This window comes from Rhinatrema bivittatum, chromosome 14 (genome assembly GCF_901001135.1).
Source record: "Rhinatrema bivittatum chromosome 14, aRhiBiv1.1, whole genome shotgun sequence".
NCBI lineage: Eukaryota > Metazoa > Chordata > Amphibia > Gymnophiona > Rhinatrematidae > Rhinatrema > Rhinatrema bivittatum.
Window position 1 is genome coordinate 44,266,577 of NC_042628.1, and position 22,926 is coordinate 44,289,502.

At 43.1% G+C, this 22,926-nt stretch overlaps 1 protein-coding gene across 1 annotated transcript in view; it reads right to left on the reverse strand.

Annotated features, from left to right (window-relative positions):
- The window catches only part of CREBBP (CREB binding protein), a 918,877-nt gene that overhangs the window by 415,041 nt on the left and 480,910 nt on the right, over positions 1-22,926 (reverse strand). The window contains exon 16 of the mRNA XM_029576620.1: positions 13,796-13,988. Coding sequence (XP_029432480.1) covers positions 13,796-13,988 — 193 coding nt within the window. The remainder of the gene's footprint in view (positions 1-13,795; positions 13,989-22,926) is intronic.

The window sequence follows — 22,926 nt, forward strand, 5'->3', positions numbered from 1 at the left end:
GGGTGCGCCTTTCTATACGGGCTTGCTGCCACTGTCGTAGCCGGTCAGGGCGCAGCGTGCATTCATGCATCTTCCCGCTGCCTTGAGCGCCCGCCTGGACGTCCAAGTCGGGCGCTCAAGACAGCGGGAAGGTGCATGAACGCACGCCGTGACCTCGGATGTCCAGCCGGGTGCTCAGGTCGCGACGTGCGTTCATGCACCTTCCCGCTGCCTTGAGCGCCCGCCTGGACGTCCAAGTTGGGCGCTCAAGGCAGCGGGAAGGTGCATGAACGCACGCCGCGACCTGAGCGTCCGGCTGGATGTCCGAGGTCACGCCGTAGGGTGTGTAGGGATAGGGCCTGATACAGGAGCTCGTGCCCACTGCAAGTCAGCGGCGACAAGGAGCCCAGACCCACGAGAAGGCCAGAGGAACCCCCGGAAACGGTGTCCGTTCTTCCCTACGGAACCGAAGTACTCTGAGGTTAAGCGTGGTGGTGCCCGGTTGGGTTACTTTTTTCCCCCTTGTGTGAGAAGCATTTTTTCCTGTGGATTGGGTTATTTTGGGACTGGGGGCTAAGTTCACCACACTAATGCCACACTAACACCAGGGTCAGGGTAGGCGGTAAATTTGCAGGTTAAAGACGCGGCAAAATAGCTGGTTAAAAAGGCAATAATCTGGGCGCACATTACTGTATCGGAGGGAACAGCTAATCCGATCATTAACATATCATATACATGCGGCGGGCGGAAAGGGATACGCGATTTCAGTAAGCGGTAAGGACGCGTAAAACTGGATACCGAATCGCGGGTTAGACATATGTGTTCAAAATGTGCGTACAAAGCGGGTTAAAAACAGGGTAACCGCGGCAGCGCTTTACTGTATCGGCCTGCTAGTGTGTAGCCAGATGGACTCAGGACCAGTGGGTTTATGCTCCCCTGCCAGCAGATGGAGGAATCAGGTTTCAAAGCGGACGTCATCCTAGATACACCCCCTGCAGTGACCTCAGCCCTTCAGTATTTCTCTGTCTCCAGCAGATGTGGACATGCTTTCCCTAAGGGGATCACTGTACCTTTTGGAAGAAGAAATTCTACTTTTAATTTGAGAAAGGTTTGAGCCCTGCTCTTCTACAGTGATACCTATAGGTCCTCTCCCAGTTGAAAATTCCTGATGTGATTTCTGAGATCCCACAGAGGTGTGCCTTGGTCAGGTAGCTGGTTCCTGGCGAGGACTTTGCTGCTGAAACAGCTGAAAGGCAGTAGGTGCAGGAAGCTGAGCACAGCACTGATGTCCAAAGCTCTCTCCCCTTCCCTGCAGCCAGAGACCGTCTCTGTACTCAGGTGATAAGCGCTGAGCCCAGGAAAGTGTTTAAAAAAAAAAAGAGAGATGAGGATTTGTCTCCCGATTCAGATACATTTTGGAGGGGTTTCGGTAAGACTTCCTCCAGTCTCCTTGCTCAGCACGCCATACTGTTGTTCCCAATCCTGTTGGGGTAAGGGGAAGTGGGCTCCCAAGTGGCCCCCCAGTGGCCTAGGCCCCGCTTTAGGCTTGGTCAGCACACCACATGGTAGGCCAAGGCGACGCCATCTTGCGTGTGTTTTTGTGCCTCTATTGCCCACCACAGAGGTTCGGTATGCACAGTGCGTGTTGACTCTGCGCATGCGCTGTGAGCACAACACTGCATACAGGCTGTGCGCATAACGTCGTGCGTGCACATAAGCGCACAACTTACTAGGCGCAGAATATAAGTACAGCTGGATGCATGGGCTGTATGAACACCTTGCTGTGGCCCGCAGAGGCGCCGGAAACGTGTGCACAAAATTTTAAGCACGAGCGCTTTGACTATGCAGTCCTATCAGCAGACCTCGAGGCATACCTCAACTCACTAAGGGTATCCCTGGCAGGGACCTAGATGGCACGGGCAAAGAAGAGGATCCAGATTCCTTGGAAGATGGGGAAATCCCCTTGGTTTAGAACTGCATCGGTTCATATTACAGATTTTCCATAGAGATGAATCATCAGCCCTGGTTTCCCAGACCCTGAGAGTTCCTAGGGTAGACTCTATGACACAACCAAAGAAGAATCCCATTCTGATTTCCCTACGGAAAGCCTCTTGCTACTTTCCAGTACTGGAAACCATCCAGGAGTTGACAGACTTGGAATAGGATGCCCCAGAAGCAAGGTGGACGAGCATTAGCAGGTCTATACCCACTGGATCAGACAGCGAGAGAAAGTTTGCATTTCCCTAAAGTGGATGCGCTGGTGTGTACCGTCTCTAAGTGAACAACTATCCCAGTGACGGGAGGTACGGTCTTAAAGATGTGCACGATAGGCGGATGGAGTCCATCCTTAAACAGTTCTTTGATGCAATAGCAATGACCTTTTGTGCACTGGTAGCGCATTCGTGCCTGCTCTCGGGAGGTAGATAACTCCGGGGCGAATTCCAGAGTGGTTTTGGAACCCGCCACTACCTTTTTAGCTGTCGTGGGCTTGGACCTGGTCTGTACCTTGGCTAGAGGAGTGGCCTCAGTGGTAGCAGCCAGAAGACAGCTATAGCTACGGAATTGGCCAGCAGATGCAACCTCCAAGGCAAATCTCACAAAGATGCCTTTTAAAGGATCACTCCTCTTTGGAAGTAAACTGGAAAAGCTGGCCAGAAAATGGGGCGAATCTCCAGTATCGCGGCTACCAGAAGATAAGAGAAAGCAGTTACAGCATGCCTCGCACATGAGGGGTCGATCCAGGGGCTTCCAATGTTTTCTCCCCTACAGAAGCTTGACATTTCAGAGATCTCAGTCCTTTGGGAGTTGGCAGCCCAAGAGAGGGTTAGGCTTGGGTTCAGGTTCATCCCAAACCCCCCAATGAAGTTTTGCTGACCCACCCTTGGAACGAAGAGATAGGGGGTCAACTGTCCCTCTTCTACCAACTGTAAGTCGAGATCACTTCAGACAAATGGGTACTAGAGGTCATACAAAAAGCATGTGTGCTGGAATTTTGCAGTACTCCTCAGGACATATTCATATCATCTCCTTGCCACTCCCAGCACAAGAAGCAGGCCGCAGAGGCTACCCTGTTAAGGTTCCTCAGGATGAGAGCTATAATCCCAGTACTTGTGCCCAGGAAAATACAGGGCGTTATTCCATCTATTTCATTGTAACCAAGAAGGAAGAATCCCTTTCACCCCATCCTAGACCTCAAGACCATCAACCAACATCTATGAGTGATTCATTTCCACATGGAAACCCTACGCTCCATAAGAACATAAGAAATTGCCATGCTGGGTCAGACCAAGGATCCATCAAGCCCAGCATCCTGTTTCCAACAGAGGCCAAACCCAGGCCACAAGAACCTGGCAATTACCCAAACACTAAGAAGATCCCATGCTACTGATGCAATTAATAGCAGTGGCTATTCCCTAAGTAAAATTAATAGCCATTAATGGACTTCTCCTCCAAGAACTTATCCAAACCTTTTTTGAACCCAGCTACATTAACTGCACTAACCACATCCTCTGGCAACAAATTCCAGAGCTTTATTGTGCATTGAGTAAAAAAGAATTTTCTCCGATTAGTCTTAAATGTGCTACTTGCTAACTTTATGGAATGCCCCCTAGTCCTTCTATTATTCGAAAGTGAAAATAATCGAGTCACATCTACTCATTCAAGATCTCTCATGATCTTAAAGACCTCTATCATATCCCCCCTCAGCCGTCTCTTCTCCAAGCTGAACAGCCCTAACCTCTTCAGCCTTTCCTCATAGGGAAGCTGTTCCATCCCCTTTATCATTTTGGTTGCCCTTCTCTGTACCTTCTCCATCGCAACTATAATCTTTTTTGAGATGCGGCGACCAGAATTGTACACAGTATTCAAGGTGTGGTCTCACCATGGAGCGATATAGAGGCATTATGACATTTTCCGTTCTATTAACCATTCCCTTCCTAATAATTCCTAACATTCTATTTGCTTTTTGACTGCTGCAGCACACCGAGCTGACGATTTTAAAGTATTATCCACTATGATGCCTAGATCTTTTTCCTGGGTGGTAGCTCCTAATATGGAACCTAACATCGTGTAACTACAGCAACGGTTATTTTTCCCTATATGCAACACCTTGCACTTGCCCACATTAAATTTCATCTGCCAGACACATTCATCATCTCGCTCATATCTGGTATTACCACTCCTACCTCCAGGGAGTCTCCTTCACCCGCTTCTGCTCTCATCTCCGGCTGATCCTCTGCTCCTATACCCCTGGAGCCCTGCTCTGGGCTCTCCGAGTCGGCGTACAATTTATCACCGGCTCTCTGGGTCGGCAGAGTCTGCGGAGTGATTGGGTCAGCTGGACTCCCAAACATTCCCTCCGATCTTTTAGGAGGTCCTTGCGGCGGAGTAGGAGTGCTAGGTGCTCCCGGGCTGAGGGATATTTCCTCTGCCTTAGCGGTCGACGTCTGCTTCTCGTCGTTGCCGCCAGCGGCTCCTCCCTCCGGTCTCTGAGAAACGGGTCTAGCAAAAACCTCCTCAATCCGCGGCTGCCGATCATTAGAAGTCGGCGTGGAGGTAAGATTTTCTCGAATACGTGCCTTTCTTTTGGTGTGTGGCATCGCAGCAGGAAATTAAATAAAGGAAAAGGTTGAAAAGAGTTCTGAAAGGCTTTATCCACAGAGCTGAAGTTTCTGCGTGTGCTTATGTCGGCGCCATCTTGGATCCCCTCAACTTTAGCGGAGGTGTGGAAGTTGTTATTAGGAATGGATAAAACTATCAAATCTATTTCTATAATGTTAAAAGAACAGACAAATAAAGTACAAATTATTGAAAATAAGACAAGTCACATGGAACAAGAAATTGTGAAGATTAAAGAGATTCAAATTAATCTGATTAAGTCCGAAAGTATACAATCGAACAAAATGGAGGTACTAGAGAATATAATCAGAAGATCAAACTTGAGATTCGTGAATTTCCCTAAATCTCGAATTATACCACCTAAAGAAATGTTGAAGAACTATTTCTTAAAGATCTTGAAGTTTCAAGAGACTGATATACCACCAGTTTCAAGAGTATTTTATCTACCAGCCTCTAAAGATCAGGAAGGAAAAGATAATAATGGGCTACAAGCAACAAGGGAAACTTCGTCCTTGAATTTAACGGAGTTGTTGGAAAAATCCACTGAAACCCCTATTATATCCAGAGCAACTTTAGTAGTGACGTTTTTACATATTTCAGATAGAGATTCCGTATTGAGACTTTTTTTTCGTAATTTGGATCAGTTATTTCATGGTCAGCAAGTCCGAGTTTTCCCGGATATTGTGAGAACAACCCAGGAGAAGAGAAAAAAATTTCTTTCTATGAGAAATGAAGTGGTTAATAAAGGGGCAAAGTTTAATTTACGTTTTCCCTGTAAATGCATACTTCTTTTTCAGAATAGTAAATATATTTTCACAGATCCATCACATCTACGGGAATATCTGGATACCCACTCTTAAGTTTTGTCTCCAGGAGAGGTTAAGTGATAAAAGTAATATAGAAACGGGGGTATTATGTCATGACTTATGATATTGTTTATTTCTTGTTATCTGCTTCTTAAACATCCTGGATCTCCCCATGTTGCCTATGATATTTGAAAGGGTAAAGGTATATTTAATTTCTTTGGTGTGTAGAAACACCAATAGTTAAGTCATAATATTGTTTTTCTATTTCTTCTTTTCTCCTTTCTGTATTTTCTGGAGACATTGAATAAATGTAATCATTTGTTGAAAATTCAATAAAAATAAAATAAAAAAAAAAAAATTTCATCTGCCATTTGGATGCCCAATCTTCAAGTCTTGCAAGGTCCTCCTGCAGTGTATCACAATCTGCTTGTGATTTAACTACTCTGAATAATTTTGTATCATCTGCAAATTTGATAACCTCACTCGTCGAATTCCTTTCCAGATCATTTATATATATATTGAAAAGCACCCATCCAAGTACAGATCCCTGAGGCACTCCACTGTTTACCCTTTTCCACTGAGAAAATTGACCATTTAATCCTACTCTCTGTTTCCTGTCTTTTAACCAGCTTGTAATCCACGAAAGGACATCGCCTCCTATCCCATGACTTTTTAGTTTTCGTGGAAGCCTCTAATGAGGGACTTTGTCAAACACCTTCTGAAAATCCAAATACACTACATCTACCGGTTCACCTTTATCCACATGTTTATTAACACCTTCAAAAAAATGAAGCAGATTTGTTAGGCAAGACTTCCCTTGGGTAAATCCATGTTGACTATGTTCCATTAAATCATGTCTTTCTATATGCTTTACAATTTTGTTCTTGAGAATAGTTTCCACTATTTTTCCCGGCACTGAAGTCAGACTCACTGGTCTATAGTTACCCGGATCGCCCCTGGAGCCTTTTTTTAATATTGGGGTTACATTGGCCACCCTCCAGTCTTCAGGTACAATGGATGATTTTAATGATAGGTTACAAATTTTAACTAATAAATCAGAAATTTAATTTTTTAGTTCCTTCAGAACCCTAGGATGCATACCATCCGGTCCAGGTGATTTGCTACTCTTTAGTTTGTCAATCTGGCCCACTACATCTTCCAGGTTCACAGTGATTTCGTTCAGTTCGTCTGACTCATCACTCCTGAAAACCATCTCCGGAACTGGTATCTCCCCAACATCCTCATTAGTAAACACGGAGGCAAAGAATTCATTTAGTCTTTCTGCAATGACCTTATCTTCCCTAAGAGCCCCTTTAACCCCTCTGTCATCTAATGGTCCAACCGACTCCCTCACAGGTTTCTTGCTTTGGATATATTTTAAAATGTTTTTATTATGAGTTTTTGCCTCTAAGGCCAATTTCATTTCAAATTCTCTCTTCGCCTGTCTTATCAATGTTTTACACTTAGCTTGATAATGGTTATGTTTTATAGGGATGTGAATCGTGTCCTCGATCGTCTTAACGATCGATTTCGGCTGGGAGGGGGAGGGAATCGTATTGTTGCCGTTTGGGGGGGTAAAATATCGTGAAAAATCGTGAAAAATCTAAAAATCGCAAAACCGGCACATTAAAACCCCCTAAAACCCACCCCCGACCCTTTAAATTAAATCCCCCACCCTCCCGAACCCCCCCCAAATGAGTTAAATAACCTGCGGGTCCAGCGGCGGTCCGGAACGGCAGCGGTCCGGAACGGCTCCTGCTCCTGAATCTTGTTGTCTTCAGCCGGCGCCATTTTCCAAAATGGCGCCGAAAAATGGCGGCGGCCATAGACGAACACGATTGGACGGCAGGAGGTCCTTCCGGACCCCCGCTGGACTTTTGGCAAGTCTCGTGGGGGTCAGGAGGCCCCCCACAAGCTGGCCAAAAGTTCCTGGAGGTCCAGCGGGGGTCAGGGAGCGATTTCCCGCCGCGAATCGTTTTCGTACGGAAAATGGCGCCGGCAGGAGATCGACTGCAGGAGGTCGTTCAACGACCTCCTGCAGTCGATCTCCTGCCGGCGCCATTTTCCGTACGAAAACGATTCGCGGCGGGAAATCGCTCCCTGACCCCCGCTGGACCTCCAGGAACTTTTGGCCAGCTTGTGGGGGGCCTCCTGACCCCCACGAGACTTGCCAAAAGTCCAGCGGGGGTCCGGAAGGACCTCCTGCCGTCCAATCGTGTTCGTCTATGGCCGCCGCCATTTTTCGGCGCCATTTTGGAAAATGGCGCCGGCTGAAGACAACAAGATTCAGGAGCAGGAGCCCGTTCCGGACCGCTGCCGTTCCGGACCGCCGCTGGACCCGCAGGTTATTTAACTCATTTGGGGGGGGTTCGGGAGGGTGGGGGATTTAATTTAAAGGGTCGGGGGTGGGTTTTAGGGGGTTTTAGTGTGCCGGCTCACGATTCTAACGATTTATAACGATAAATCGTTAGAATCTCTATTGTATTGTGTTCCATAACGGTTTAAGACGATATTAAAATTATCGGACGATAATTTTAATCGTCCTAAAACGATTCACATCCCTAATGTTTTATGCTATTTTCTTCAGATGGATCCTTCTTCCAATTTTTGAAGGATTTTTTTTGGCTAAAATAGCCTCTTTCACCTAACCTTTTAACCATGACGGTAATCATTTTGCCTTCCTTCCACCTTTCTTAATGCGCGGAATACATATGGACTGCGCCTCTAGGATTGTATTTTTAAACAATGTCCATGCCTGTTGAACACTTTTAACCTTTGCAGCTGCACCTTTCAGTTTTTTTCTAACTATTTTTCTCATTTTATCAAAGTTTCCCTGATTGTACTGCCATGATAATGGCAGTACAATCAGGAGAGCTCTTAACCTTCCTGGACCTATCAGAGGCCTACCTACATATTTCAATCTGGCAACATCAACATTTTCTACACTATGCAGGACTGAGTCGCTATTATCAGTTCCGGGCACTGCCCTTTGGCCTGGCCAATAGCCCCAGAACATTTTCCAAAATTATGGTGGTCATAGCGACAGCGTTGAAAAAAAGGGACAACTTGGATGACTGGTTGATCCTGGCAAAGTCCATGGAAGAGAGTCTCCAGGTGACCAACAGGGTGACCTCCTTGCTTCAGGAACTCGGGTCATAAACCTAGACAAAAGCAGTCTCAAATCCTCCTACTCCTTGGAATATCTGGAAGTCCAGTTCAATAACAAGCAGGGCAAAGTCTTCCTCCCGACCACGTGGATAAGGAACTTGATATTCTAAATGTGTCTGTTGATGAACAAGATACGCACAACGAGGGTGGAGCAATCTTCAAGACCTCTGTTTGATGGCGGAAACCTTGTAATGCTGTGGGTGAGGGCACACATGCGACCACTTCAACGCTCCCTGCTGTCATGTTGGAACCCACTGTCTCAAGACTATTTAATTCTCCTCCACTTACCGATGGAAGTATGCTCATGTGGGCAGGGCTGTACCCCCGTCCCCTCCAAATTGGCTGATCCTCATGACAGACGTGAGCCTCTGGGGCTGGGAAGCACACTGTCAGGAACTGACGGACTAGTGTTGTTGGACCAAGGAAGACGCCCTCTGGAACAAATTGCCTGGAAGCCTGGGCAGTCAATTGGCGTGTCTACAATTCAGCCACATACTCCAGGGTCAAGCGGTCCGCGTAATGTCAGACAATGCAACAACGGTAGCCTACATCAACCGCCTGGGTGGAACCAAAAGCCAGCAAGTGTCACAGGAGATGTATTTCTGCCCATTCCATAAGTAGATCTATCTAAAGATGATCTCAGCCTCCTACATTGCAGGAAAAGAAGTCAGAGCAGACTTTCTAAGCAGGGAGAGTCTGGATCCAGGAGAGTGAGCATTGTCGGCCAAAGCCTTTCAGCTGGTAGTAGATCGCTGGGGTCTCCCATCCATTGACTTACTGGCCGCATCTCACAATGTGAAGGTTCCCCGATTCTTCAATCGCAGAAAAGATCAGTTGACCATGGGGATCGATGCTCTCATTCAGACCTAGCCAGAAGAGGAGCTGCTATATGCCTTCCCTCCATGGCACCTCCTGGGAAGGGTCATTCGCAGAATCGAGTGACAAGGGGATGAGTCCTACTAGTAGCTCCAGAATGGCCCTGGCTTCTGTCATATGCGGACATGCAGAGACCCCCCTGTGCTTCCCACCACACAGGGACCTGCTACAGCAGGGACCAGTCCTTCACGAGAATCCGACTCTATTCTGTCTTTTGGTCTGGCCCGAGAGGGCTCGTCTAATGAAGCGAGGATATTCGGTGGCAGTAATTGCCACTTTACACTGTGTGCGGAATTTCTCTACGTCCCTAGTGTATGTACGGGTCTGGAGAGTATTTGAGGCCTGGTGTGAGGAATGCAGTGTTTCCCCTCAGATGGTCAAAATCCCACTAATTCTGGAATTTTTTCAGGACGGCTTGAATAAATGTTTGATCCTTAACTCCTTGAAGGTCCAGGTAGCGGCTCTCTCCTGTTTCAGGGGTGAGGTGAAAGGAACCCGCCTGTCGGCTCATCCGGACATGGCCTGTTTTCTGAAAGTGGTGAAGCACCTCCGGCCAACCCCTATGGTGGCTGGTTCCCTTGTGGAATCTTAATCTGGTATTGGAATTTTTGGCAGGCCCCTCTCCTTTCGGCTGCCATGCCGTTTTTCCTTGCATTTATTAACCCTGAAAATGGTGTTCTTGGTGGTCAGACAAAAACCTCCTCGAGTTTCCAACAGTTAAAATCGCGAGACTAGAAGTGACAAGAAAACATGCTCTCTCAGTGGCAGGTCCTCTTCTTTGGAATTCCCTCCCATCCTCTCTTAGAACCATATGTAATCCGAAGGAATTTAAGAAAAAACTGAAAACATATCTCTATTGCACTGCTTTCAATTTAACATATACAGACTAATATCATCATCCCACCTATGCTATTTTTCCTCTGTATTACGTCGTGTTTTTATTTGCCTTAACACATTGTACTCTATTTTATTTTATTTAAATGTATTTTATTTTCAATGCCTATACTTTTATCTTCTAAATTATGTATGTGCTATCCAAATTATAAACCGCTTAGACCATCTATGCATAAGCGGTATATAAGAAACTTTCAAATATATAAGAAACTTTCAAATATAAGAAACTTGCAAATTCAGGTTTATAACATTTATTTTGTATACTACATTTAAATTGTATATTGTTTAACCATTTCTATCCTCTTTTCTATTTTTCCTACTCCAAGTTTGGCCACCTTTGTTAAATGTAACTGTACCTTCTGTCACCACAGTTCTAGTTCTATGTTCTTAAGTTCTTAAGTATTTTATTGCACCCCCATTCTATGTAAACCAGCAAGATATGTTTTCATGATTGCCGGTATATAAAAACTCTAAATAAATAAGTAAATAAAATAAATAAATAAATTAATTAAATAAATAAATAAATATGTGCTCGGCACATCTCATCTCTGAACTACAGGCATTGTTGTGTCAGGAACCATTCCTCTGGATGACTCCAGGAGTGTTACAGCTTCGACTTCCAATATTCTTGCCCAAGGTAATCGCGGAGTTTCATTTGACTCAGTCCTTTTCGTTGCCATCTCTAGATAAGCACAAGGATGCAGAAGAATACTGCCTCCTCCATTTGAATGTCCAATTGGCTTTGGGTATGGTATCGAGAAATTTCAGAACTCGTCTGAAAGACGGACCACCAGTTTGTCCTTCATGGTGGAAGGAAGCAGGGCGAATCAGCTTCGTAGGCTACCATAGTTCGCTGAATTAAGGAGGTGGTCAGAGAAGCCTATGTGGAGACAGGAAAGCCATTACCCATTCAGGTTAAAGCTCTTTCCACTAGGGCTCAGGCAGTCCTTCTGGGCAGAAGCTAGACTGCGGTCTTCCGTCGACATCTGCTGAGTGACGACATGGTCCTCCTTGCACACCTTCTCCAGGTTCTTTCGCCTGGACATTCAGGCCCAGGAGCACGCAGCTTTTGCAAGGGCAGTGTTAAGCCGACCACAGGCAGCCTACCGCCCCGATTGGGAGTAGTTTTTGTACATACCATTGGTTCTGAGTCCATCTGGCTACATGCTAGGAAATGGAGAAATTACTTACCTGATAATTTTGTTTTCCTTAGTGTAGACAGATGGACTCAGCAGCCTGCCCACGGCTGCCCAAGAACGGTGTCAAAGATTCGCCCATGGAGTGGATATAGATTCCAAAAGATTACAGGTAAGTCATCATCCAGTCCTTAGATCAGGGCATCTATAATCTTACTGCGGTTCAGTGTTTATGTTTGGTTGAATACAGTTATCAAGTTTTTAAATCAAGTTTTTTCAACAGTATGCCCACAGTGGCTTTTGAAGAGCATACTGAAGGGCTGAGGTCACTGCAGGGGTGAATCTAGGATGACGTCAGCTTTGAAACCTGACTGTCCTGAGTCCATCTGTCTACACTAAAGAAAACGAAATTATCAGTAAGCAATTTCTGCATTACTTGATAATTTCCTTTTCCTTAGTACAGATAGGTGAATCCAAAATCAGTGGGTTATGCACCTCTACAAGTAGATGGAGATGAAGCAAAGCTAACATCACAGTACACAAACCCTTGCAGTGTCATCAGCCTGCCACTATTCTCTGCAAAAGGCAAATGTGGACAAACTAGCAAAATCTGATTATTAACAGAACTCAGCAAACAGGAAAACACTGAGCTCAGATAAGGAGTATAATAACACAAGACTGGACTTGCAATTCTGAGTTAAGACTGGCCGGGGACTGTGCCTGAAGGAAGAAGTGCAGTCCTTGAAAACATTTTACCCAAGAAAAGGCAGAAGGATCCATGCCAAAACCAGGGGTCAACTGACCTGCGCCCAGTTAACTACCTTCCCCCGTTGAGGAACCAGTTAGGGGAGCTCCAAAATCAGGTGACCCTTCAGGCAGCTCTTTTTCCATTCCCACACTAGGCTGGGAAGAGCCAGGCTTAGTAAAATCAGGAGGAGGTAAATCTCCCTGCGCTTCCAAACAGCACTGATGCAAATTTGAGGGAATGCCAGGTGGAGATGCCCAAATATGACAAGCAACACATAGGGCAAGGCGCTTAGGTTTCTTCCCTAAGGGCGTCATAGTCAGCCAATATGCCTAACAGGCATCTCACAACACTGTGCCTATGAAAGTGCCCAATCTCAGGTCCCTCAGGATGCTCAAATGCGTGCAAAAAAGGCGCGTGTGCACACAAATGGGTGCTCTGGTAGGCCCTCTTATGTACCTAATTAGGCACCCAGCTAGGCGTTCAAGCAAATACAGAACGGCCGTACAATCGGGCGTACAAGAACAATCCGATGGAACTGAACAGGGCAGCCTGCGTTGAACAAAAAATGCGTGAACACACTGCCGCGGTCCTACCATGTGACCAACCAGCAGAGCTTTGGAGCGGGGCCTAGCCGCAAGGGCTGCTCAACCCGCCAGGCTGCCCCATCCCCAGAACTCCACTGGAGGCAGGAACGACCATCGAATTGCATGCTAAGCACAGAGCCCATCCTGGCTGAGTATAAGGTCAGTCTCCAGCTGCGGGGGGAGAGGGCATAAACCTTCACCACCACGCTTGGCTTTCTGCACTGGCTTGCCTTTCAGGGTTTGTTTGGTTTTTTTTTACAGTTAAGTCCATGCCACTTGAAAAACCAGCTACTGGACCAAGGCGCTCATCTGAGGGACAATGGAAGTCACCTCAGGAATTCTCAACTGTGAGAGGGACCATATGGTATCACCACAGGAGAGCAGGGCAAATTAAATTTCCTCCTCTTTTCTTCTTCAAACCTTTAAAGCAATCCCCAGTAGGGAGATGCACATCTACCATCCTCTGGAGGCTGAGAATACTGGCGGGCTGATGTCACTGCAGGGGTATATGTACTGTGATATCAGCCTTGCTCCATCTCCATCTGCTGGTAGAGGTGCATAGCCCACTGGTTTTGGATTCTCCTGTCTGTACGCTAAGAAAATCATGATTAGCTAATCGAATACAAGTATATGTGAAATAATTTCTTGAGTCTTCCAATCTTGGTTAATCCTAGCATCTTCAAGGGTAAATGCAGAACAGCATAACATTTTAAAAGATATAAAAGTAACATTTCCAGTTAATGATCAAGATTGACAACTGACCAAATATACTTAAGCTACCAAAAGTACACAGTTTTCTTGTAAATACAGCATTAAAAAACCCCAAAACTATTAAAAAGAATTTTAAAATACTTCTGAAAAGTAACTACATGAGTTTTCCTATCAGTAGTAATCATGGTATGATTCAGTCAAATTATTTTTGTATTCATCACAAATGTTACAAAATTCTGGATCTAATATCCTGCAAATTTTTATTACTACACAAACTTTTTTTCCGTGGCTGAGATGGTGATGTGGACTGCAACACTGTGCCATTTGCTCCACACTCCTCTTCCTCTTTTGTCTCCACCTTCACTTCTGGTTTCTTCTCTTCAACCTCCATGAACTCCTGCTTTGGCTCTGCTCCATCAATCTCTTCTTTTACTTGTGAAGATGAAGATAAGGATGATGAATCCTCTTCCTGCTCAAGGAATAGGAAAACGGACTTATGAAATGTACATTTTTTGTGTAAATAAATTGCAACATACAGGTACAATTCAGAATGGTCACAACTTTCTAAAACCATCCAGCAATGGAGATATTTTGTCCCAGTGTGAAGAGAGATTAGGCATCCTGTCCAGCATGTCTATAGTTTCTGTAGAGGTCAAAAGCTAATAGTGCTTTAACTACTGTCACACCAGCGTAATCAACCCCCTTCTTCACAGTACTTCTATTGCTGACAAATGATTACTAAATGCTGCGATTCATCATCCTGTTATTCCTATTCCATTTAGGATGTCTACCTACCCTCAATATTCATGCACTAGTTATTATATAGCAAATGACTGGGAATATATTATTATGCATCAACCCACATCTAGATGCATTAAGTGTCGCCACAGTCAGACTAGGCCAGACCAATGGGTTATGCCTGCCAATCAGCAGATGGAGACAGATCAACAGACTCACTATCAGTCCTTACATACTTCTGTGCCACTACCAGCCTGCCCATATTTCTGTAACAAGCTAACTGTGGAGAAGCTCAATATCACTTGGTACCAAAAGTAATGGATTAAAATTATCCCCCCCCCCCCCCCCCCCCCTTTTTTTTAACCAGTAAACTAGTGGACTTCCAGAAGAACAAGGAAACGGAGTTGAAAGAGAATGCTCAAAATAAACGAGAAACCCTCAGATGCATCAAAGTTAACACATTTCTCCTAATTTACAACTGCACCTTCCTACAAAGTGACCACGAAGGCATAAAGCATAGTAAACATCAGCAGCAAAGGGAGGGTCCTAGCCTGGTCTGATGGTATGAAAGGAAAGGAAATTATCAGCTAAGTAGTAATTTCACTTTCCTCTCATCCAGTCGGGCCTGGTCAGACCAGTGGGATGTACCCTTAAAGGGCGGGATCCTGCAGCAGCAGCTCAACATCAATGATGCAAAGGAGGTCTCTTTCTGAGCCAAGACATCCAGACAATGCCACCTATAAAAGGACCATGTCACCACCCTACAGATCTCCAAAGCAGATACCAATTGCAACTCTGCCCAAGAAACAGCTTGCATTCTAATGGAATAAGCCCATACACTTGTTTTGGCAAAGGAACACCAGCATCCACATAAACTGCCAAAATCACCTCTTCAATCCAGTGCACTACCATAGCCTAAGAGTCCACCTTACCTTTCCGTGCTTCACATGCAGAACAAAAAGATGATCAGAGCATCTAAAGGCACTAGTGTGATCTTCAAGTATCACAAAAGGTGCCTCCTCACATCCAGTGGGTGAAGGACAGCATAGTCTTCAAAATCTTCCTACCTACTAAAGTTAGGCAAGGAAATCAACTGATTCAAAATGAAACTTTCAAGAGGAAGGAGGGAAATCTACAAGTCTGGACCCTTTTCTCAGTAATCAATAAGAAATGCTCTCCATAAGAAAACCGCCTGCAACTGTGGTGAATTTTGGAATTTCAGACTTGAAATCACAGTTAGGTTATGCTAACTGCTGTCATAAGCTGAGACTGTGTTTTAGGCCTAGCTAGTAACAGCTACAAGGCAGAAGTACTGAAGATGATGTAACCACTGCATGCTTGGAATTATTTATAAAATCTTTAGTAGCAAAAGCTTAACCATATATGGAGGCAGATAAAGTTGTTTACTCCAAAAGGTAACTTATTTCTTAGGAAAAACGTAAGTTAATGTATAGGTATTAGTTACACAGAAATGGGCATAAAATTCTTGAAATTGAATGCATTTTGATGAAAAGCCATAAATATGCATGTAGACTATAATAAACTGACCATTGATTTTTCCAAAGCTTATCACTATCCTATGATCAAATATAAGGTGTGAAATATTACTGTACCATGAGAGCTCTTGGGTAAGTCCCAAAAAGGGATTTTCCACAATTATGTTGGGGGGGGGGGGGGGGAGAAGTTTTAGAACAGGTGGTTCTCCCCTGAATCTCTCTGGCTTTGTGGCAATTTTACTTCATATATTCTGTCTTTTTCCTCATGGCTGACAATTCACCTGATTCACCTACAACTGAGGATTTCCAGGGTTCTGAGCAGTTGTGTGTTCCCGGCGACTCTGTTCTCCTGGTTGCCTACATTCTACACCTTATCTTTTTTGGCTATGTGGTTCGGGTTTTGGTGTTCCACCTGCTCCCCCCCCCCAGTAGTTTTCTGGTAAGTGTGGCATTCCTTACGTTACTTTTTCCTTTCCTTGGGTCATTAAAGGTATTTATGTCTTTTGGGAGGTCTTTCCTCTTGGCTCCGGCATGATATCTCTGCCCTCCACTGCAGCCAATGGGGTAGGATTAGGGTTTTGGAAATAGGCATGGGCTGGATCCCCATCTTTTGATAAGGGCTGGCTATTTGCTGTGGGAAAAGGTGAGAAGGTGCCAACTCCATCTGGGTGCACCCAGTAACTGATATCTCCTCCAGCAGTGGATACAGGGGGGTTGTAGTCCCGCCTGGGGAGGGGGTGAAGTGTAGACGCTCGGCACAGTGTGTAAGGAAAATTGTGTTGTGATTATTTCTTGACGTATCTTACTGTGTTTAGTATTTGTAGTGTGCAAAAAAGGCGAGGGAGAGTCAGTCAGGGAGGAAAGGAACGCGCATTGTCTATCGCAGGATCCAAACTGTGGAACGAGTTACCAACAGATCTGAGACTAACGATCGATAAAAAAAAAATTTAAGGCTGATTTAAAAACTTGGCTTTTTAAATGCGCATATTCGGAAAATAATCAAACCTCTCATGGCTAGTTACAGGTACTAAAACAAACGCTCCAAAACTTCAATTTTAAAGGCAGAACTAACTTTTATGTTTTATGAGTGTGATATTTTATGCATGTTTATTATTTTGTTTTAATTTGTCTTAACTTTACCCTTGAATACCATATTGAGGAATAGCCATCTATAATTTTATCTTTACTTGTACAGCTAAAATACTTTTATGTGCTTTTAACTAATTTTAGCTGTCATCTTTTATTGAACTGTTTTACTGTATTTCAAATGTGTATATTGTAAACCACTGTGAAGGCTAACGCCAATACGGCGGTATAAAAAATCTAATAAACTATAAAGACAAAATAAAATACAAAGCTACAAACACTACACAAACAAATACAAACAACAACCTAATACAAATAAATAGGACAAAAAACATAAACAGTGGAGATTTAAACCTACTAATGATCACCTTCCTACTAGTTAATGCACAAGCCATAACCAAAAAACTCCCAATCATCACGGACTTACTCTATGACATCAAACCCAACTTCATTGCAGTAACTGAATCCTGGTTAAAAAAATCCGACACTGTTTTAAAAAACCAAATAGCCCACAAGAACTATGATGTATTCTCAATTCCCAGAGCAAACAAAAGAGGAGGCGGACTCCTACTTATAACTGAAAAAAAACTTAAATGTAAATTGTTACCCATAATACCCCCAACAAACCATGAAATTGCTATGTTTGAAACCCTCAACATACAAATTTGTCTTATTTACTGCCCTCCAAGCCTCCTTGAATTAAATATATCACCACTAATAAAATACTTCACAACACACTTAAATACAACAAAACCCACGATAGTGTTAGGTGATTTTAATTTACACATGGACGTACACCCTTTATCAAACACCTGCCGAACATTAATGGACATTATGACACCCCTAGGGTTCACATTAATTACAGACAACCCAACACACAAAGCAGGACACTCCCTTGACCTCACATTCATAAATAATACCTTCTTTGATCACATTACAACAAACTACTCACAAATTCCATGGTCTGACCACTTCTTAATACAGTCTACCATCAAATTTACAAAGCCCCAACCAAAACATAGAATAGCACCAATTGAATTTAAATACCGACCGCCATTCAACATTGAAACATTAGGAAACGAACTAGACGAAAAACTAAAAGAATTTGAGTTCAAAGATGCCCATTCAGTAACAAAAACATGGACAGAAACAATGAATAAACTAGCAGACGAAATCAACCCGATGAAACACACCCTCATCAAAGAACCAAAGCAAACAAACCCATGGTACAACCAAAAAATAAAAGAAATCAAGCAAAATCTGAGAAAAAAAGAAAAAGACTGGAAGAAGCACAAAACCAATGAAAACCTATCTAGATATAGAAAACATCTAGCCTACTACAAACAAACAATCCTTGATGCCAAAAAACAGTACTATAGGACAAAAATTCTCAAACAATCCCAGAACGCTATTCACCATAGTCAAAAACCTTACCAACGACATAACAGAAGCTCCCACAGAACTACCTGAAAACAAATGTAACGAAATAGCTCATTACTTCGATGACAAAATTAGAAACCTGAAAAATAAAATCCCAAACACATCAAAACAAGAAATCAAAATGCACACAAGAGACAGTACACATTGGGCCACATTTGAGGAAACTACAGAAACTGAAGCTGAAACCATACTAAAAAAGATAAACCCAGCCCCACATATAATCGACACATACCAACAATCGACATCAAAAAATTAACTAACATAGTCTCCCCTACATTAACAAAAATTATAAACCTCTCTTTAGAGGAGGGATCCCTTCCAGATAACCTGAAAGGAGCAATAATTAAACCAATAATAAAGAAAAAGAACAGTGACCCACTTATACTGAGTAACTACAGACCAGTACCAAATCTGCCACTAATAGCAAAATTAATAGAAAAAATCGTTCAGAAACAATTAGCAGAACACTTAGACAATAATAATATACTGTACCCATCACAGCACGGATTTCGCAAACATTACAGCACCAAAACCTTACTTCTCTCATTGACTGACAGCATAATGAGAGGCTTTGACAATGGTAAACACTACATCCTTCTAATGCTTGACCTATCCTCTGCCTTTGATACAGTAAATCATGACATATTGCTAAAAAGACTTGACGAAATTGGATTAATGGAAAAAACTAAAGCCCGGTTCAGATCATACCTAAGTAACAGATATTATCAAGTTCAAATAAAAAACACACTGTCAGAAAAAATAAATCTAGTCACTGGAGTACCACAAGGATCAGCACTCTCCGCCACACTCTTTAATATCTACCTTCTCCCACTGTGCCATCTGCTAGCAGGCATGGGTATCATATACTACATTTACGCTGATGATATACAAATATTACTACCAATCGAAGACTCACTGGAAAAAACACTAAACTTAGCAATAATGTACCTTGACATCATTAAACAACTACTAAATCAAATGGAACTAGTCATTAACATAGAAAAAACTGAATTCCTCCATCTTGAACGAAAAAACATAACAGTCATCCAATCTCCAATACTACTAAAGAACAATCAGAAAATTGAAATAGCCGAGAAAGTACGGAACCTCGGGGTAATAATACTGAACTCAACCTCAAACACATATCATTAAAAGTCAAAGAAGGATATGCCAAACTAATGGTCCTCAGAAAACTTAAACCGTTACTAAATCAAACTAACTTCCGAACTGTCCTACAAGCGCTAATATTTGCCAGCACAGACTACTGTAATGCCCTACTATTAGGATTACCATACACGACAATAAGACCACTCCAAATTCTACAAAACTCAGCCGCACGAATTTTAACAGGAAAAAGAAAAAGAGATCACATCACTGCAACACTGGCTGAACTACACTGGCTGCCAATTGAACACAGGATAAAATATAAAACCCTTTGCACTATACATAAGCTAATCCACGACGAGAAAGCAGAATGGTTAAACACAGCTCTCCAAGTCCATGTACCACACAGGAACCTCAGATCTGCCAACAAAGCCCTCCTAACTATCCCCTCAGTAAAAACTGCAAAACTAACACAAATCAGAGAAAGAGCACTATCATTGGCCGGGCCGATACTATGGAACACCATGCCCACAGAGGTAAGATTACAGAGAGACTTCAAGACTTTCAAAAAGAGCTTAAAAACATGGCTCTTTAGAGAAGCCTTTTTACAAGGAGAGCGAGAAAGAGAGAAACGCTGAAAGCTGTACACACAAAACCTTTATACAGCACTAGCACAGTATATGTATGTACGTCATGGTTTGTTTACTACACCCTTAATAGAAATGTATAAATAAGTATTTTATTGTAATCACAGGACAGATTAAACAACACTGAACATATAGACTTTATTATGAAACTATATTACCGAACTTATAAGGCACCACCCTAATATTAGGAACAGAAACATGTACAATTTACTATATGTGCCTCTATGTAAACCGTTGTGACGGTAATATACTGAATGACGGTATAGAAAAGATTTTAAATAAATAAATAAATAAATAAATAAATAAATAAATAAACTCCTAGTATTCCTTTGCCATTTGGTGATTATAGAGGACTGTGGTGTGTGAGTGAGAATGACAGATACAATAGAGGGAGTGCCTGGTGATTTAGATTTTTATTTTTGTCATGGGGCACAGTGCTTCCATGCTGGTGCCCAAACCATCTGCTGGAACACCAACCAATTGGACGTGGTATAACTACAAGCCCAATGATATGTCTTATTTGAAAAAATGGCATTCTTGTACTAAAGATTATGTGCAGTTACAATTTCATCTTGAGGGAACTTTTGATTGGGATAAACCTATAAATCTAGAGAAGGCTTTGAAAGAAAGGGAAAAAGCGCAGGTGAATGGTTATCTTATCAGCACTGGTGGCACGAAATATCCTGTAGGCAGGGCCAGTGCAAGCATTTTTGTTGCCCTGTGCAAACAAATTGCACAGAGGAATTTATTTATTTATTTATTTATTTATTTCAGATTTTTATATACCGGCATTCGAGACAGCAGTCACATCGTGCTGGTTCACATAAAACAGGGGTGCATAGTAAACATAATTATAACAATGGTGCGGAAAAGGCAGTTACATATAACAGGGTGATAAGAACTTGGCTGAGAAGGAAGAGAAAGGACAGGTTATAATTCACACAGGTAAACGATAGAAGATAAGGTTAACCATGGAGTAGTTGGAGAATAGTTAACCATGTTGGAAATTAATTAACCATGGTGTAGTTGGATATTAGGGGTGGCTTGGAGGTGTTCGATCAATTGGCCTCCGGGAAATGTGCTAAACCATAGCCAGTTTCCAATAAATAGGCTCTGGCAGACACTCCTCTCCCAGCAATTCTTGGGCATTCTGAGCCAGATGGAGCCCAGATCCTACCATGATACAGCAACACATCACCATTTGAAGAGACATGCTCATAGCCTCAAAGGCCTGTTGAAGGAGGGATTCTATCTTACGGTCCTGCGCGTCCTTCAGAGCTACCCCACCTTTCACTGGGATGGTGGTCTTCTTGGTCACTGGGCATACCAAAGCATTTACCTCTGGCAAATGGAACTTCTCTCTCATCTGAAGATCCAATGGATACAACCTGGCCAGAGAACTGCTTTCTTTGAAATTAGCCTACAAAACCGCCCATTCCAAATCTATATGATTTGATTTATTTAGCCATTTTATATACCATCATTCCAAGTGAAGATTTTGCACCACTTGGTGTAAAGGGGAAAAAATCTAGTATTTTCACAACCTGACCATAATGAGATCCTCCATGGGCACAGGAGCCTCCTCCTTATCATCCAAAACCTGCAAGGTGCACAAGGGCTGTAAAATGAGAGATGTCAGCTCTGTATCGGCTGCATATTGAGGGAACTTGAGAGGTCCTGGCAGCTCAGCTGGCTGGCCTTTTCAATGCTTTTTTATAGTTGGGAGTAGTTACAGAAGACTGAAGTGCACAGATGTGGTTCCTATTCATAAAATTAGAAGTGAGGAAGAAGCTGGGAACTACAGACCAGTTAGTCTGATCTCTGTGGTAAGAAAATTAATGGAATTGCTGCTAAAACAGAGGATAGCAGAGTTTCTGGAATCCAATAAGATTGAATGATCTGAGGCAGCATGATTTCACCAGAGGTAAATCTTGACAGATGATTCTGACCAATTTCTTTGATTGGATGGCCAGAGAGTTGGATCAATGGTGAACGCTAGAGGTAGTGTACTTGGATTTCAGTGAGGCCTTTGATATGGTTCTGCTCAGGAGACTTATAAATAAATTGAGAGTCTTTGGTATAGAACCTAGAGTGACTGTCGGGCCGATACAGTAAAGTGCGCTCCGGCGGAGCGCACTGTTAGCCTGCGTTTGGCCACGCGTTTTCGACGCACTATTTTTACCCCTTATACAGTAAGGGGTAATAGCACATCGAAAATGCGCGGCCAACCCCCCGAAACTAATAGCGCCCGCAAATGTTCTTGCAACCTCACAACAGCAATGGACATTTCCCCCCTGTCCTTCCTCTCAGCCTTCTTTTCTTTAGCAAGGTCTTAATAATCTTCCTCCTAACCACTATAGCAGCAATCATCTGCTCATCTTTGTAACATATATTATTTTTCTCTGTACTATGACCTTTCTTTTACCACCTTTCTTAAATGCGTTTGCGCTGCTGCTTAATCTCTGACTTAACTAGCTTGTACTTTATGCTTTCAACTTTTCTGTAGTTGTAATTAGCCTCGTTTTTGCTTTGTTATTACTCTAATTCAATTATTCAATTGTAAAGCACTGTTGCTACTCGTTATTTTAATTGTAAACCGATATGATGTTACTAAACGAATGTCGGTATATAAAAGCTGCAAATAAAATAAACAAACATGCAAATGCATGTTGATGGGCCTATAAGTCATTCCTGCATGATACAGAAAGCAAAATGTGCAGCAAAGCTGCACATTTTAATTTCGGCCAGCACCAGGAAAGTGTATAGGAAAGCAGAAAAAAATGCTTTTCTGTACACCCTCCGACTTAATATCATAGCTATATTAAGTCAGAGGCCCCAAAAATTAAAAAAGATCAAAAATTAAAAAAAAAAAATTTTCAAAAATTTGCCCACGGGT